Source organism: Petaurus breviceps, unplaced genomic scaffold, assembly GCF_028583685.1.
Source record: "Petaurus breviceps papuanus isolate PSGF00001 unplaced genomic scaffold, PetGlider_PUasm1.0 229, whole genome shotgun sequence".
Classification (NCBI taxonomy): Eukaryota; Metazoa; Chordata; class Mammalia; order Diprotodontia; family Petauridae; genus Petaurus; species Petaurus breviceps.
In genome coordinates this window covers 27,747,308-27,765,739 of record NW_027185903.1, presented here as the reverse complement: position 1 = coordinate 27,765,739, position 18,432 = coordinate 27,747,308, and the positions used below count along the sequence as shown (strand labels likewise).

Genomic DNA, 18,432 nt, shown 5'->3' with positions numbered 1-18,432 from the left:
GGTAGGTAGACACAGATAGACGGATAGACAGACAGACAGACAGACAGGTAGACACAGATAGACGGATAGACAGTCAGACAGATAGAAAGATAGGTAGAGAGATTGCCTGCTAATGGTCAGGATGGCTAGAGTACTGGGCTTGGAACCAGGAAGACCTGAACACTTAACAGTTGTGTGATCCTGTTACTCAACCCCTCTCAGCCTCAGTATCTTCATCTTTAAAATGGGGAGTGTGGACTCCATCCAGCTCTCAATCTAAGGTTCCGAGATCACATGGTAATAGATAGCAATGGAAACTTGGAGGATTTAGGAAAAGTGATTTGGAGAGAGGCTGTTAGGAGAGATGGGTTGGATGTGCTAGCCACTACCCAGAGCTATCTCGTTTAGCCAAAGTTCCAGGGTGAGCCTTTCCCTTCCTCTCAGTTCTCCTCTGTTCCCAAACACACACTTGGAGGAGAGGAATGAAACAAAAGGGAAATAAAAACAGCAGACAGCAAACAGGGTTTTGGGAATGGATTTTACCAAAGCAGATACAATAGAGAAACATTCAAATTCTGCAGAAAAGAATCAGAATATTATTCCTGATCATTTTTACTTCACTTCTCATCCTCCATGTGTCCTACCTTTGACCCATTCTGACTATGTGACTCTCAGAACATCCCAGTGTTCTGGGCAGCCCTTTAAGACTATAGGCTATAGAGGGGCGGCCAGGTAGCACAGCGAGTAAGAGCACCGGCTCCAGTGTTGAGCAGACCTGGAGATCGAATCCCGGGCTCAGACACTTAGCACCCACCCAGAAACACCTGGCCGTGTAACCTTGAGCAAGTTACTTAACCCCAATTGCTTAGGGGCGGCCAGGTGGCTCAGCAAGTAAGAGCACCGGCCCCAGTGTTGGGATGACCTGGATCAAGTCCAGGCTCAGATACTCAGCACCACACCCAGAGATAATAACTGGCCGTGTAACCTTGAGCAAGTTACTTAACCCCAATTGCTTTAAAAAAAAAAAAAGACTATAGGCTATTAAGAAAGTACTGGCCTGTACCAGGAGTTCCCTATGTTAGTGGAATCATAGGTACAGTCTTTATCCTTATCCTTCATCCTCCATAGAGCAACATTGGCCATGGCAGTAATCAGGTAGTTAGAAATAGGTACAGGGAATGGCACAGGGGAAGCCATTTCTGGGCCCATCCAGTCATGTCTTCATAATGATACTAAATCTGATTGGGCTCTCTAGTTAGTCAACTAACATTTATTGATTGCTTACTATGTGTCAGACACAATGCCACACGACTTCTTTTTCTGCTTAGTTTCTATCTAAAGTATTTTCAGAAAGACTTAAAGTTAATTGGTGTTCCTCCATGTCCCCTCCCTATTTATATGGCCTCACTTCCCTTTCAGTCTGGCTCTTTATCAATCGATCTCTACAAGTTGTCTAAAAATATATATCTTGGTGGGAGCCAAGATGGTAGAGTACAGGATGGGATCCAGCTGAACTCTCCCAACATTACCCTCCAAATAACTGCAAAATAATGCTTCAAATCAAATGTTGGAGTGGCAAAGCAAATTGAAGTATAATTTTCCTGCTTTATTTTTTATTTTTTGCTTTTTTGTGATGTCTAATATAAAAATATATTTTGTATTACTTCACATGTTTAATTTATATAGCATTATTTGCTTTTTCAGTGGGGGAAGGGTGGGAGGTAGGGAGAGAATCTAGAACTCAAAATGTAAAAAGAAAAGAATGTTAAAAATAAATAATATTTTTTTAAAAACTAAAAAAAAAAAGCTTCTTCTCAGCCCAAGGACACTATGCCTGGCAATTACTCACAAATGGGCCCCAGAAAAATACTTCTCTCTCACTGGTACCACACCTATAAGAATTATTAATTTCAATTGGCTTTGTTTGGTTCATAGAGATATTCTGTACCCACAGAACTATCTGAGAACTATCATAGAACTATACTAACTCCCTATCTCATTATATGCATACTGGACTCCTCATTATGTGTCCTAGGCTTTAGACATATGAATACTCCCTACATCTATTTTGTCAAATAAGACATTGATTGGTGGCAGACTGGGCAAACCTCAGTCGACCCTGGCCACTAGTTAACTTAGTGATGCAGCAGACATAAAAACCACACCTCCCTGTGACCCCACCGTGGTCTTTTCCTAGTGAACTCTTGGTAAAACACCTACATAGTAGATACAAAAAGTGCATGCTCCTTTAAGAGCTGTCCACTCCTTAACCACTCCCTAATTCTGCCCCACATTACCTAGTTAGCATATTTGGCACATGTTTTACTATAGTTTATCCTATATAAACTTTAACTGTACTCTCTAAGGTTGCAGGCTCCTTAAGAACTTTTGCCCAATGAAAAGTGTAAAACTAAACCTTTGCCAACTTGACTTATTTTTTATTTTAATTTTATTTTTTTGCTTTTTGGAGGATGGAGGATAGGGCAATTGGGGTCAAGTGACTTACAAGGTCACAAGGCTAGTAAGTGTTAAATGTCTGATGCCAGATTTGAAATCAGGTCTTCCTGACTCTAGGGCCGGTGCTCTATTCACTGAGCCACCTAGTCATCCCTGCCAACTTGACTTAAAGAATGCTTGAGTCCTTGAATTCTTTCCAGACAACCCTGTCCTGCTCTCTGGGCCTTGAGGGGTCCCTGAACTCTCTTCAAACCACATCAGCATCATATGGGAAGAAAACAGAAATCTTCCTTCACATGAATTGTCTGTTTTCTGCCCCTTCCCTACTCCTATGAACAATACTAAGCTTCACTTCTGTCCCTGAGTGAGTCAGAGTGAGGAAGCATGGATGTTCCACAATTCTTCCCACTTGATATTCATCCAGAGGACTACAGAGCTAGAGTTAGAAGGAACCTTAGGAGTCATATAATCCAGCCTCCTCATTTTACAGATGAAGAAACTGAGGCCCAGACCAATGAAATAATTTTTTCCCAGGTCACACAGTAAGAGGAAGAAGTATGACTTGAAATGAAGTCTTCTGACTCCAAACTCTATACTTCTTAACCTTCTCACACTGCCCCCTTCAAAAGCCCGCCACTCATTCTCTCCTTGGTCTAACTATTGTTCATCCTTGAGCATGTTCATAGGCGTTACAGACAATAGCCTCTTCCTCTCCTCTCACACTCTCATGCCTGGATTACTGCAATAGTTTGCTAGGGGGTTGCCTGCCCATTCCTAAAGCACAGGTCTGATCATAATACATTTGAATGGCTTCCTATTGCCTCCAGGAGCAAATACAAAATGCTCTGTTTAGCATTCAAAGCCTTTCATAACAGTCCTCTCCTACTTTTCTATTTCTTCAACCATGCTCCCTGCCCTGTACCCATCGATACAGTGACGCTGGTCTCCTTGATATTCCACCCAAAAGACAATCCACATCTTGGTTCTGGGCATCTTTCTTTTACTATCCCCCATATCTGTAATGCTATACCTCCTCTGCTCTAAACACTGACCTCCCTGGATTCCTTCAGGTCCCAACTAAAATCTTACCTTCTACATCAAGTTTTCCCCAACCTCTCTTAATTCTGGTGCCTTCCCTTTGTTGATTATTTTCTGTTTATCCTATGAATAACTTGCTTTGCATATATTTGTTTGAATGTTGTCTTCCCCATTAGATTGTAAGCTCCTTGAGGGCAAGAATTGTCTTTTGCCTCTTTTTTGTATTTCTAGTGCTTAGCACAGTGAATGGCATATAGTAGATACTTAATAAATGTTTATTGATTGATTACTAATTGATGCCCTCCACTTCTTAGAATCCCTTGCCTCCTTCAAAGCTCAACTACCAATGGTGCCTTTTCAGATTCCCCCATATTTGCCAGTATCTCCCTCATAAAATTAGTCCATATTTATGAAAAGCCTTTGACAATGAACATTAATTTATGCCAGAAACTCTATGATGTATAGGCATAGAGGGCATTTTTATATTATTAAAAATTGCTATCTAAAACCAAAAGTAAGCCTCATATGCAATGTGGATACATTGCATTCTCCAAGAAATATGGGAGTTAAGCAAGAATCCATTTTTCCCAGTATCATTTGATGTAGTCTAAAAATGGTAGCAATAGCTAAAGACAAGAAAAAATAAAGACAGAAGTATAGGTAAAGAGGAGATAAAACTAACCCTGTTAGTTTATGACATGATGTTTTATTTAGAAAATCCTAGAGAATCCACAAAGACTGAATTGAAACAATAGCTTGAGCAAAATTGCAGATGTCAAAGTAACCCCCCCCCATGAGCATCATTTTTACATAATAATAACAAAATCCAAAAGACAATAGGGAAATACCATTCCAATTAACTACAAAATGCATAAAATATTTGGAAGTCAATCTATTAAAGCACATTTATTACTTGTATAAATTAAACTACAAAGTGCTTGTTGAAATAACTTAAATAGCTGGATGAATAAATATTCAATGCTAATAGCTGGGTTGGGCCAATATAATAATAAACATGACAGTATTATCAAATGATGTTATTAAAGTTAATTTGTGCTTTCAGGTATACTTGTCAAATTATCAGAGGGGTATTTTATGGAACTTAATAAAACAACAAAAATAATTTGGAAAAATAAAAGATCTAGAATATTAAAGGAAATAATTAAAAGAGGCAGGGACAAAGGAGGGTTAGCCCTTAAAGACATTAAACTATGTTATAAAGCATCAACCATCTGATATTGGTTTAAAAAACAGAACAATGGAAGAGATGAGACAAAGGAGAAACAGAAATAATGGAATTCAATGACCAAGTGTTTGATAAACTGGAAAACATAAATTAGGAAAGAATTCCCTATTTGGGGGAAAAAAAACCCTGCTGGATACACTAGAAATCAGTTTGGCAGAAATTAGGCTTAGACCATATTAGTTCAAATACTTTACTCCATATTTCATAATACATTCTAAATGGATACATGACCTGGATATTAAAGATCAGATCTTTAAAAATTAGAAGGAAAACAGATAATATACCTTCCTCAACTACAGGGAAGAGATGTAATCTTTTTTTTTTTTTAAAGCAATTGGGGTTAAGTAACTTGCTCAAGGTTACATGGCCAGTTATTTCTGGGTGTGGTGCTGAGTGTCTGAGCCCGGGATTCGATCTCCAGGTCATCCCAACACTGGAGCCGGTGCTCTTACTCGCTGAGCCACCTGGCCACCCCTGAAGAGATGCATTCTTAACTAAACAAGGGACATAGGCAATTACAAAAGATAAAATAGAAAATTTTGATTATGTGAAACTGAAAGGCTTCTGAACAAATGAAATAAATGCACTTAAGGTACAAAAGGAAGTAGTCAAAAAAATTCTTGTATCAAATTTCTCTGATAGGGGTATATCTAGATAAAGATAGAAGAATAGATTGACAGATAGATAATCAAAAGCAATCCCCCCACAGATAAATGGTCAATGACATGAACAAATAGTTTTCAAAATGTGAACTGCAAACTAAATGAGATCTAAATCATTAATTATAAGAGAGATTCAAACCAAATGAACCCTGAAGTTTTACCATCTACCCTGCAAGATGGCAAAGATGATGAAAAATTGGGATAGTTAATGTGTAAGGGTTATGGGTAAATTGGCACACCAATGGCTTCTTGGTGGAGTTGTGAATCAGCACCACCATTTTGAAAAGCAATAATTTGGAATACCAGAATAAAGTTACTAAAATGTCATGCCCTTTGACCCAGAGATTCCACAACTAGGCTTATGCTGCAAGGAAGTCACTGATGAGAAGAAAGTTTCACTATTCACCAAAATATTAATAGCAACACTTTTTGTTTTAGAAGAGAAAATAAATGACCATTGATTTGGGAACAGCTAAACAAACTATGGCATATAAATTTAATGAACTACTATGCTATAAGAAATTACAAATATGATGAATAATGAGAAGCATGCAAAGAGCTATATGAACTTATGCAAAATGAAGTAGATGGAGTAAAGAAAACAAAAAATACATCGACTATAACAATGTAAATGAAAAGAAACACATGCATCAAAAGTGAAAGTTTTAAAATTACAAAGAATAAATCTGACTACAAAGGGAAATGTGTATTTTCAGACTTTCTCTGATTTGACCAATTTAATATTAACCTTTTACAGATTTTTATTCTCTTTAATTTTTTTTGTCTTAAAAAAGCATTGTTTGCTATATGGAATGACTCTATGGGAAGAGGGAAATTTTGGTGACGTTAAACAAAACAAAACACCAATAAAAAGTAATTTTAAAAAATTCACCCTGCATTTACTTTGGATATATTGGGTATATATTGTCTACATTGACATGTTACTTCTCCCACTAGAATGGAAGCTCCTTGAGGGAAGGGTTGTTTCACTTTTGTCTTTGTATCCCTTGGATCAGCACAGTACCTGGCACATAGGAGATGCTTACTTTAATAAATGCTTGTTGATAAATTGGTGATTGATTGATTACTGTCTTCTGTACTGCCCTTACTGCCTGACCATAGCTGCACTTATAGAAGGAGCTTTTGAAAAGGATAAATACTCCAGTTCTATGGTCAGACTCTTCTTAGTTTAAATGCATTGCTTTTTTCATTAAAATATTGGGAAGGGTCCAGCCACAGGATACATTAGAGAGAATCAAGCACCTACCCTCCCCCTCAGGCACTCCATCAGGCAAATGCTTCAGGCTGCCTAAGCCCCCATGCATTTTATTTTCTCCCTTACCCCTTCATGCTGCTCAGGCAAAGCTCCTCACCACTCCCTTCATCTGTTGTTCTCACTCCCACCTCTTCACCTTCTGTCACACTGCTCCTTCTGCCTGGAATGCTCCCCTACCTCCTGCTTGCCAAATTCTCTCCTTTCCCTCACTAATAATATCACATCCTCCCCTAACTTGCATCATTCCTTAAGAGGAAAGAAAAGTGACAGAGTCTCTCTCTCTCTCTCTCTCTCTCTCTCTCTCTCTCTCTCTCTCTCTCTCTCTCTCTCTCCCTGTCTCTCTCATCTCCACAGCCATTATTTCCTTAGCTCCTTTTCTAACTATGTCTGACTGATCCTCGCTCATCAAGGGTGTTCCAACTCTCTATACAGAATGGGCTACCTGTTATTAATTCATAGCCTGTGCTCTTGCTGTGATATTCTCCCTTTGCAAGTATAGTTGAGAACAGATCTACAAATCCATTTGAAGCTTACTTGGTCAACATCCCTGAGACCTTATTATATTTGTAGATGTTGGAAACTAGGCTGAACTGCCTTTGTTCTTAAGACCATATTAGCCATAACTGTGACAAAGCACCTCAGTTGAGGAGAGGGGGAGGCTAATGTTACAGAGGACAGTGGGGAGGCTATGTTGGCACAGTGGACAGTCTCACCAAGGGAGGAGACCACCTAGCCCCCCACCCCGATAGCAGGGCCCTTTGGGAAGTAGGGTTATGGAGAGAGAGAAAGGGTCACCATGACAATGTTGTATTGTGGTTTTGGAGTACTTAGAAAGGAGATGTGAGAGGGGTGGCTAATTTTTTGAGTAGATTTAAACAATTTCAGTAAGGGATCCTGACTCACTTTTTAGTCTTATTTATGTGATCCAATTATAGGAATGTCTTTGATCCAATTAAGAAAGAAATTTCTATTCACCTTTGACTAGATTGAAAGGGGAGTAATTAAAGAGAGAATAATTGGTTTCAGGGAGATATTTTCTATAAGCATAAGCTGGCATTAATATTATTATTGGCCTTTAGCAAATCAAAAATCCTAATTATTTTTTTTTCTGATTTACTTTGCTCTGAAACTTTATCTTTTGTTTCACAATTACTATTAAGTGAAAGCTGGAAGTCCCTTTTAGTAGACAGAACTCCCAATCTCTCTCCAAGCAGAAAGGCTTACATGTTGGGGTGGCCAGGTGGCACAGTAAGAGTGCTGGCCCCAGAGTTGGGAGACCTGGGATCGAATCCAGACTCAGATACTTAGCACCACACCCAGAAATAACTGGCTATGTAACCTTGAGCAAGTTACTCAACCCCAATTATTTAAGAGAAAAAAAAAAAGAAAGGCTTACATGTTAATACAATGTCTCTCTCAGATTTTGCCCAAATTAGTGATGAATCTGTTTTAAAATAATTTTCACTTGTTTCCTCAGCCATCTTAACTTTGTTCCTATGAATTTCTCTGGGACTTAGCAATGTAGTGCCCTGCATATAGTAGTCCCTAGTTAACAAGAGGCTAATAGTAGCAACTAGCTCAGAGTAGTTTGTTGTAAAATGTCGTGGCAAAAAAGTACCATATAAATGTAGGGCATCTATGACAATGATGACCAAATCAAATGGATGAAATTTATCTCTTGGGATCAGACAGACTTAAGACGTCTCAGGCCACCACACTGACTATGCTTCCAGAGGGCATGGGGCTGTGTCTTGTTCTTTTTTGGGTTGCCCATAGCACCTAACACAGTACCTTGTACATGAATATCTGTTTGTTTGAATACTACCACCCTTTCCTCCTCCCTATTCAAAAGTCATCTGGGGGGCAGCCAGGTAGCACAGCGAGTAAGAGCACCGGCTCCACTGTCGGACTGACCTGGAGATCAAATCCAGGCTCAGACACTTAGCACCCACCCAGAAACACCTGGCTGTGTAACCTTGAGCAAGTTACTTAACCCCAATTGCTTAGGGGCGGCCAGGTGGCTCAGCGAGTAAGAGTGCTGGCCCCAGAGACGGGAGACCTGGGGATCAAATCCGGGCTCAGATACTCAGCACCACACCCAGAAACAACTGGCCATGTAACCTTGAGCGAGTTACTTAACCCAAATTGCTTTAAAAAAAAAAGTCATCTGGAAAGTTCTCCATCTTTACTGAAAAAGGGAAACGAAATGTACAGGAATAATAGATTTAGAGCCAGAAGGGACCTCAGAGGTCAAGTTCAACTGCCTCATTTTACAGATAAAGAAAGTGAAGCTCATAGAGGTTAAATGACTTATCTAATATCACACAGCGACTAAGTGTCAAAGGTAGATTATGAACCCAGCTCCTCTGACCCCAAAGCTTATGATCTTTCCACATACCAGTTTGCCTCCTCTTAAATTCATTTTTATGTGGGTACAAAAAACATCTCAAAAAATGAATTTTCAAGGTTATCTCAGTAAAAAAACATGTTCTTCCATAGAGAAATGACAAGACTCACCTTGATTTTTCAATGGTAAAGGCATAGTCTCCCTGAGTTTGCTTAAAAGGTTTTTCATTTCTCTCATGTCTCTGTACGAATGACAAACACATTGAAGACACAATTAGTCAGTGTAAGCTTTAAGCACAAATACTTCTAGATATTTTTTATTCATTAGAACCAGCTAGATCAGAGGTTCTTATTTTTATTTTGACCACGGACCCCTTTGGCATTTTGGTGATGGACTCCTTATCAGAATAATGCTTTTAAATGCACAAAATAAAATACATAAGATAAGAAAGTAAATAAATTACATTGAAATATAGTTATTCAATTAAAAAAAAAGTTCACAGCCCCAGATCAAAAAGCCCTGAGTTTGAGAATGAGGATGTGAGTAACAGTTGTCTTGCTATAACTTCTATTTCACATTTCATGTCAAACAAACATCTGCTTTCAAATGCAACTTGATTTGGTGTCAAAGAGCTGAGGTCAAATCCTGCTTTGGACATTTTAGACACAGCTGTGTGACCTTCGGCAAGTCATTTGACTTATTTCGGCCTAGGTTTCCTCTTTTAGAAAAGGAGGAAAACAATAGCAACTCTATCACGGAATTGCAATGAGGACTAAATAAGAATGTACATGGAACCCTGGGGGTTGTTGGCATTGCTCAGGCCCCAGCACTGAAGGGAACTTCCCCAGGACGCCACAAAGGCAGCAAAGGATTTCCATGTTACTCCTTTGTCACACGTGCTCTCTAAGCTCAGGTCCATTTCCTTCTGGATGCCATATGTGCCTGTGGGACAATCGTCCCAGACGTCTGGGGGAATAATTTTAACCGATTTTCTTTACTATTGTCTTACTTACCCTAGTAAATATTGGTTTCTAAAAGTAATTTAAATGTGGCTAGTGGGTAACCAATCAATGAGGGGTAGATTTGGGAGGGGAAGGATAGCACATCAGATCAGGGCAGTAATATTAGAAATCAACCTTGTTCCCTTAGGGTTATCCCTAGAATCCAGAGAGAAGGACCTGTAGGTATCTGACCTGACTGTGCCAATGGGGTGTTGGAAGGGAGGAAGAAAACAAATATTTGTTAAATGCCTACTATGTACCAGGTACTCTGCTAAGTGTTTTACAGATCTTGTCTTATTTGATCTTAACAACATGGGGGAGAGGGGGTGGTGCTATTATTATCTTAATTTTATAACTGAGGAAACTGAGGCAGTCAAAAGTCAAATGATTTGCCCAGGGTGACACAGCTAGTTAAGCATCTGAGGTGAAATTTGAACTCAGTTCTTCCTGATGCCAGGCCCAGTGCTCTATCCACTGTGTTACCAGCTTCTACATTGAGAGCACTAGCCCAAATACTCTGAAAACCTTAAAATACTATATAAATGATCTTAAAGGCAGCTGGGTGATGTGGTGGACAAAGTGCTGGGCCCAAGACCAGGAAGACCCTCAGATATTTACTAGCTGTGTCACCCTGGGTAAGGCATTTATTTTCTGCCTGCCTCAATTTTTCCAACTGTAAAACAGGGATAAAAATAACACCCACCTCCCAGGGCTGTCATGAGAGTAAAACGAGATAATAATTGTAAATCACTTTGTAAACGTTAAAGCACTATATGAACGCTAGCTGTTATTAACTATTTTATAAGTGTAAACTATGGTAATGCAGCCAGATACTGAGTTGTTGGGTTTTTTCTTTTCCTAGAGAATATCCTCAGCTGGATTGATCGATGAAGACAGAAGAAACTGCTCTGTCCATAGTTTTGGTGGGGATTCTGCCATACATGACTTTTCTCTTCTGTACCCTCTCCTGAACTTTATTGGTCCTAGAGACAAGTCTTTCTAAGGTAAAAAGAAACTCCAATTTATAAAGGATGCTAAGGTGGGGGATGGCTAGGTGGCACAGTGAATAGAGCACCAGCACTGGAGTCAGGAGGACCTGAGTTCAAATTTGGCCTCAGACACTTAACACTTACTAGCCATGTGACTTTGGGCAAGTCACCTAACACAGTGCCTTGTACATAAATATCTGTTTATTTGAATACTACCACCCTTCCCTCCTCCTCATTCAAAAGTCCAATTGCCCTGCCCACCCCCTACAAAAAGCCAAAAAAAAAAAAAAGTATGCTAGGGTGTTGAGAAAATTAATGCTAAAACTTGATCCGGCATGACACTTATGTTATGAAAACATTAGAGTCCCTTTTGTTAGTAGAGTACTTTCCAATGTCTAGTTCTCTAAGTTTTCCTCTCTCTGATCCTTACAATTGAGGCAGACAGGGAGACCAGGAATTAGCTCCATTTTTCTACGTATGAGGAAATTGAAACTCAGAGAGATTGTGACTTGTTCAAGGGCACATAACTAGAATACATGTTTTCTAAAGCCCTAATTTAGTCTTCTTACTTACTTCATAATGTGTACTCACAAAAATACCTTGTCTGTCTTTAAACTAGCCCATTTCTCCCTTTCTATTTGGTTGGATGTAGAGCTGCTTTCTTATTTCAATGACCTGCGGAAGAGCAGATTCATATATTCTTCTCTCCTACAAAGTTGTGCCAAATATTAAGCTAATATTGCTTGGAGGAAACTCTATACTCAGTATAGCCATATGGGAAAGAAAGCCTTTCTAGAAAGAGAAAACAAAAACTAATCAACTCACAAAAATGTTTGGTATCTTTATCCACAATTAGTGAGGATGAAGCTGAAGATACTGTCTGTAAATAACAGTAATTTATGGAGGAATAAGGTAAATATGGAAGTTCTGTGTTAGGGGAAAAATTGGGATGATCAGGCCCTTTTAATATGAACTAGAGCTCCATAATCCCTATTCCCACCTCTCTTATTTTACAGATGAGGGAAATTAGGCCCAGAGAGCCCCACCTAGTGAGTATGAAAGCTAGAACATCCATTAATTCCAGTCTCTTAACTCTCAATCTGGTATTCTTTTGGCTATACCACATTGTTTCCTACTGTACCCTTAACTTCCCAAGAACAGGGCTGTGAGTTCATAAATGCTCACTGCTCCCACTCATATATTTGCATTAAAGAGTCAATATTTAATGTATACTGACTGACTTCTAGAGGTCAGAAGGCCCTCAGTGGTAAGAACCTGGGAAAATGGAAGAATGTAATTAACTCCATGAGAACTCCATTCTATTTCTCCTCTCTGTCCTTAATGATTCTTTTGAGGAAATTCAGGTTAACTGAGAGGTGGTGGCCAGAGTGCCAATGTTAGAATATATTTTAAAAAATTTTCAGTTTTTTTTAAATCCATATTTTTCCAGTTTGATTTTTTTTTGGTATAAAACCTCTGAATCTTATAGCTGACTTATATGGCTTCTGAACAGGAAAATGAATCTAGCCAAGGTAAATTTGGCAAGAAGCTGATTTTGTTACAGTGGAGAGGAAGAAGAGGGGGTGGGGATGGCAAGCAATGCTTAAACTTTACTCTTATCAGAATTGGCTCAAACAGGGAATAACATATGTACTCAGTTGGGTGTCTATAGAAATCTGTCTATAGAACAAATATATATATGTAGAATACACACACACAAACAAGGAAGTAGGAAGGAAGGGGAATAAAAGAAGGTGAGGGGATGGTTGTCAGAAGGAAGGATGGACTGGGGGAAGCAGTAGTCAGAAGCAGCTGATTTTATAGGGAATAAACCCCCAGGTAGCACTTCTTAAACTTGGACCTACAATTTAGGAAGTGCTAAAGGGGTTGTGATCGGAAAAAGTTTAAGCCCTAAACTATAGAATTCTCTGTTTCTTCAGTGAAAAAAGAAATCATTCTTAACCATTTGTCTGTAGAACACTATCACTTTCATCCAACAACTTCAGTGCTTGAATTGTTCGATTTTCATACTCATACAAGGTGAGAGTTTTTTCAATAGCTCATAATTATCACATGCACCATTTTTTCTATAAACATGGAAATTTAGTAATTAGCTTTGTAATTGTATTACAATTTGGAAGTAGAAATGCAAAGAATACGAATACAATTATGTCTTAACCTTCTAAAAATAATTAAATAAAATGTTCATTACTTAGTTGATAATTCAACTCACCTGCAATATTCCCAACACATTTCACTCCCTGGAATTGTCCTATATTCAATCAAGTTGCTTTGAGCTAGCTTTGGGGATTAAAGAACTGGGCTATTTGGACCATAGGATCATAGACTGGAGAGCTGAAAAGGGTCTTTGGAGGCCAACTGGTCCAATTACCTCATTTACAGGTGAGGAAACTAAGGTGAGGCAACCTTTCCAAGGTCACAGAGTTAAAAGTTTGTATTTAAATTCTAGTTCTCTGATTCTAAATCCAAAGCTCTTTCCTCAGCATGCCTCTGTCTCTGTATATATTAAAGACAATATACAGTTTTTTTGTAGCAGAATGAGGGATGTGTAGCGTCTTAATGAAATGTATGGAAACATAAGAGAATGTGAAAAATATGGGATATACAAGAACATGAAGGATCAAGGAGAGGAATCCAAGGGAGCCAGTTTCCTGAGACACAGAGAGGTTAAATGACATGCCCAAGGTCACACAAGCAAGATGGGTTATGGGTGAGATTTGAACCTAGGTATTCCTGATGTTAAGCCCAGTAGTCTTTCAACCATGACTGGCTGTGTCTAGTAAAATATATCAACATATTAAGTTACCTTAGAAGCAACTAAAGTGGTTCAGTGGATAGAGTGGTAGGTCTAAAGTCAGAAAGATGTTAATTCGAATCCAGCCTCAAGTACTTAAGTAGCTGTGTAGCTGTGGGCATCACTTAACCTCTGTATGCCTCAGTTTTCTCATCTAACATGGGGACAATAATAGCACTTAGCTCACAGGGCTTTTGTGAGGATAAAATGTGATAAAATTTGCAAAACACATAGCACAATGCTTGGATCATAACAAGTGCTATATGAATATTTGCTATTGTTATGGTTTCCTTTTACCCAAATAAAATGAAAATGTTGGGTTCTTTTCTAAGATGTCACTCTCTTCCTGGAAACCAAGTAGGTTCAGAGAAATAGCGTCTTCTTGAGGCAGCTAGGTAGAACAGTAGATAAAGCATTAAGCCTGGAGTTAGAAACACCTAAGTTCAAATCTGACCTCAGATAGTAGCTGTGACCCTGGAGAAGTCACTTAACCTGTTTGCCTCAATTTCCTCAACTGCAAAATGGGGATCATAATAGTACCTACCTCCTGGGATTGTTGTGAGGATTAAATTAGTTAATATTTGTAAAGAGCTTAGCACAGTGCCTGGCACATGGAATACAGATAAGTCTGGGTATCAACTAGAAGTGGCCTTTTCTAGTCTTCTGGTCCTGGCTCCTTTCACTACCCCAACCCCTCCATAGCTCTTATCCAGAGTAAACTAGAAACAATTAGGGGATCTCCATCCCACAAGAGAAATTCCCTTAATCCCTTTACAAAGGAATATAATATATTTCAACTTTCCTGGGGATACAGTAATGTGTATTGGACCCAGGTTTCAGGTTTTGGCACTGGGTCTGAAACTAACGTGCTGTGTGACTTTGAGCTAGATACTTCACTACTCTGGCTTGACGACGCACCACCTGAAACACAGGGGATGGAGGAGATGTTCTTTTAAGTCCTTCCCAGTTCTAGGACACTATGGCAGACAGAGGAAAAGCCGGTTTTTGAGACCTGGACTAAGATGTCTCCCACCCCCTGCGCCCTACAACACTATTATTTGGGAGGTAATTGCTCCTAAATGCAGAGCTCCCCTTCTAAGAGCACTTACCTTTCGGTATTCTCAATGTCCGTGGAAACCTGCCAGGAATGGTGCTGAATGTCTACTGGTGAAGATAGAGTGTCCTCTAGAATGGGGACTTCTGGACCCTCTTCAGTTTTGCATTCTGGGCTCTTGATCCCCACTCCAGGCTCCTTTCCTAATGGAGGAAAATGCGAGGAGTCATAAATATGAGTTCTATACTAAGCAGTAGTTTCTAAGAGGGGCCACACATTTAGTTGAAGACAATTATGTTGTTGTTGCTGAGTCATGTCAGACTCTTCGTGAGCCCATGTGGGGTTTTCTTGACAAAGACACTGGAGGGGTTTGTCATTTCTTTCTCTTCATTTTACAGATGAGGAAACTGAGGCTAAAATGGTTTAAGTGACTTGCCCAGGGGCACTCACAGCTAGTAAGTGTCTGAGGCTGGATTTGAACTAAAGAAGATGAGTCTTCCTAAATCTAGGCCCAATATTCTATCTGCTGCACCACCTAGCTGTACTTATTAATTAACTACTTTATTAGTTTTGGTAAACATTTATATTTATACACATATATATCTGTATATGTGTATCCACATACATATATGGATATATACATATATGTACACATACACATGACTATATACATATATTCATACATATAACAATACCAAACTCAGTATGTGTGTATATATTACTGGATCTATGTAGAGAGCTTCCAGAGAGTAAAATCTCGCTATAAATGTAGGTATGTATGTTTGTATGCATATATATATAAATCTGTGTGTGTATGCATAATGTGAGCATTTATTAAGTGCCTACAAAGTTCTGCACACTATGCTAAGTCCTGGGTATACAAAGAAAAAAATAAATCAGTCCCTGCCCCCAAGAAGCTTACGTTCTTCTTGAAATGGATAAAACATGTCCTCAGATAAGTATATACAAGAACTATACAAAATCAATAATATATAATGATTTGGGGGAGGTCTCTAACAGGAGAAATAAAAAAAGTCTCTTAACAGGAAATAACTCTTGAGCTGAACTTTGAAGAGACCCAGAAGTTCCAAGAGATGGAAATGAGGAGGAAGAGCATTATAGCCCCAGGGACAGCTTGTTCAAATACCTGGAGGCTGGGGATTGCAAGATATGTATGGCGAAGAGCAAGCAGACTAGTTTGACTGGAATACAAAATACAAGAGGAAGAATAATGTATAATCATTTTGTAAAGCCAGACTACAAACAGATTATGAAGGACTGAAAATGTCTAACAGAGGGTTTGTATTTTATCCTGCTGCAGAGACACACTGAAGCTTCTTGAGCAAAGGAATGATGTGAAAAACCACATACATATATATAGTTTTTACATATATGCACATATATGTATAAAATATATGTGTATATGCACATATACACACACACATAAACACTGCAGTGATAAAGCAAAGCCAACATAATTTCTGAGAACTGAACAGAGACAATGCAATATCAATATAAACTCAAGACTCAAACATAACTAACGGGTCCCCAGAGAGTGTTGGTGTTTCTCAACTTTGGTCTTGATGTGTGAGACCCTAGGGTATGTGAATGGCCCTGAGGCCCAGGCACCGATACTGCTGAGCAGGAGGATGGACATGAGGGTTCAACAAGGACAAGGATGCCGCCGATTCCTTGAACTTCTCTCCCCAACTGGTTCGCCCAACAATAAATGTGTCACTAAATATATATTCTACCTCCCATGTCCTTCATCATGTCATTTAATCTGCTATGAGCATTTGTGAAGGTGAAAGGGGGCAGTGTAGCAGGATGGAATGAAGGATAGACAGGGAGTAAGGAAACCACATCTACTCCTGGCTCAGCTACTAATTGCCCATGCGATCTTAGAATGAATCACTTCATCTCTCTGGCTCTCAATTTCCTCATCTGGAAACTGAGAGGGAGATAATAGATCAGAGGTTGGCAAGCTACTACCTGCTGGTCAAATTTGGCTCACTGTGTTTCTATACTGCCCCTGGGATAAGAATTAAAATAAAGTTTTATTAAAATAAAAATTAAAGTTTTATTGTATTTTAAAATTTATATATATATATGTATGTATATATTTGTACGTATATGTATATATGTAAACAGAGAGAGAGAAAGTATTAAAATAAATTCTTAGCTCTGCAGGCCAGTTTGCCAGCTTCTAGACTAGAGGAACTTTAAATCTCTTTCTGCTCCAACATTCAGCATTTCTTAAATTGGGAAATAAACAGTTTGCTTCTCCCCTTTTTCAACTAGATGTATCAGTATTGTATAAACATGAATTTAACAATTCTTCAGGAACTATAGTGTAAAAAATATATCTCAAGGGTAGATTGCAGCTCGATTACTTTACTTTTAGTTCTATTGGTGTCTTTTGTTTTTACACCACAATAATTTTCCAATAGGGTTACCCTGAACCATTCTTTGTAATAAAAGCATTTAGCAAAACAACAAACACAATGACTATATCTGACAATGCAACATTATGTATTTGCAGTCTCCTATATTTCTACTAAGAAAAGGAAAGTGTGATTCATTATCTGTTATTCAGGATCATGAATGGTCATTGCAATTATTTGGAAATACATTCCTTTTATCATTGTTCTTATTTACAATTTTATAGTCATTGTACATATTGTTTCTACTTATCTTACTTTTTAGGGAAGTAAAAAGACTGCCAGATTTGGAGCCAGAAGGCATGGCTTCAGATCCCAGTTTTGCCACTTACTACTATCTGTGTGACCATAAGCAGGTCATGTCATTTCTCTGGGTCTCAATTTGCTCATCTGTAAAATGAGAGGGTTAGACTAGATCACCTCTACGGTCCCTCCCTAAATCTATGAGACAATGGGCACTGGTTCATATCTTTCCATGTTTAAGTAGATTTCTTAGATTCATTATTTCTAATAATATAATGAGATTGATTACATCTCTGTGAAACTATTTTAGCCTTTTCCCTAAATGATGTGAACTGCTAGACCTTCTTCTTGTTTTGATAATTACTTCTATTAAAAAAAAATCTTACCAGATGAAGTAGATATTTTCTAGTTGTAGAGAAGAGGTAAGAAATTTCTCGCAGAGGCAGCTGAGGTGGAAAGAGTTCTGGATTTGGAGTCTGATATGGACTTTGGTCCTGATGCCTGGACCTACTAAGCTGCATGAATTTGGATAAAGCATTTACCTGGTTTGAAGCTCAATTTCCACATATATAGAATTAGGATTATAATCTCTTTCCTACCTTCAAAATTCAACTCAATCACCATCACATATGAAGCCACTCCTGACTGCCCAACTGCAAGTGCCTTTCCCCCCCAAATCACCTATATATATCTATATAACACCTTGTTAGAATAATTAGCTCATTTGGGGCTATAGCCTAAGGGCAATATAATGGCCCCTCCTATATACATGGTTCCATTCTCTGCTCACATTAAAATATATATATTCAAAGAAATTAGAACAACAATCACAGTTACTCTCAGTCTTTTGTTAGTATGGAAAATTCCCAACATTTAGGCAAAGA

At 38.6% G+C, this 18,432-nt stretch overlaps 1 protein-coding gene across 4 annotated transcripts in view; it reads right to left on the bottom strand.

The window, feature by feature from the left end:
* Positions 1–18,432, bottom strand: part of RGS7BP (regulator of G protein signaling 7 binding protein) — a 136,825-nt gene that overhangs the window by 16,256 nt on the left and 102,137 nt on the right. For 3 of the 4 annotated variants that reach the window (XM_069096404.1, XM_069096403.1, XM_069096405.1), the window contains 2 exons: positions 14,920–15,067; positions 9,176–9,246 (listed from right to left, as the gene is read on the bottom strand). In XM_069096404.1, the coding sequence (XP_068952505.1) occupies positions 9,176–9,246; positions 14,920–15,067 (219 nt within the window). Of the gene's footprint in view, positions 1–9,171; positions 9,247–14,919; positions 15,068–18,432 lie in introns of those variants that run through there. The other variant, XM_069096406.1, reaches the window with a different exon arrangement.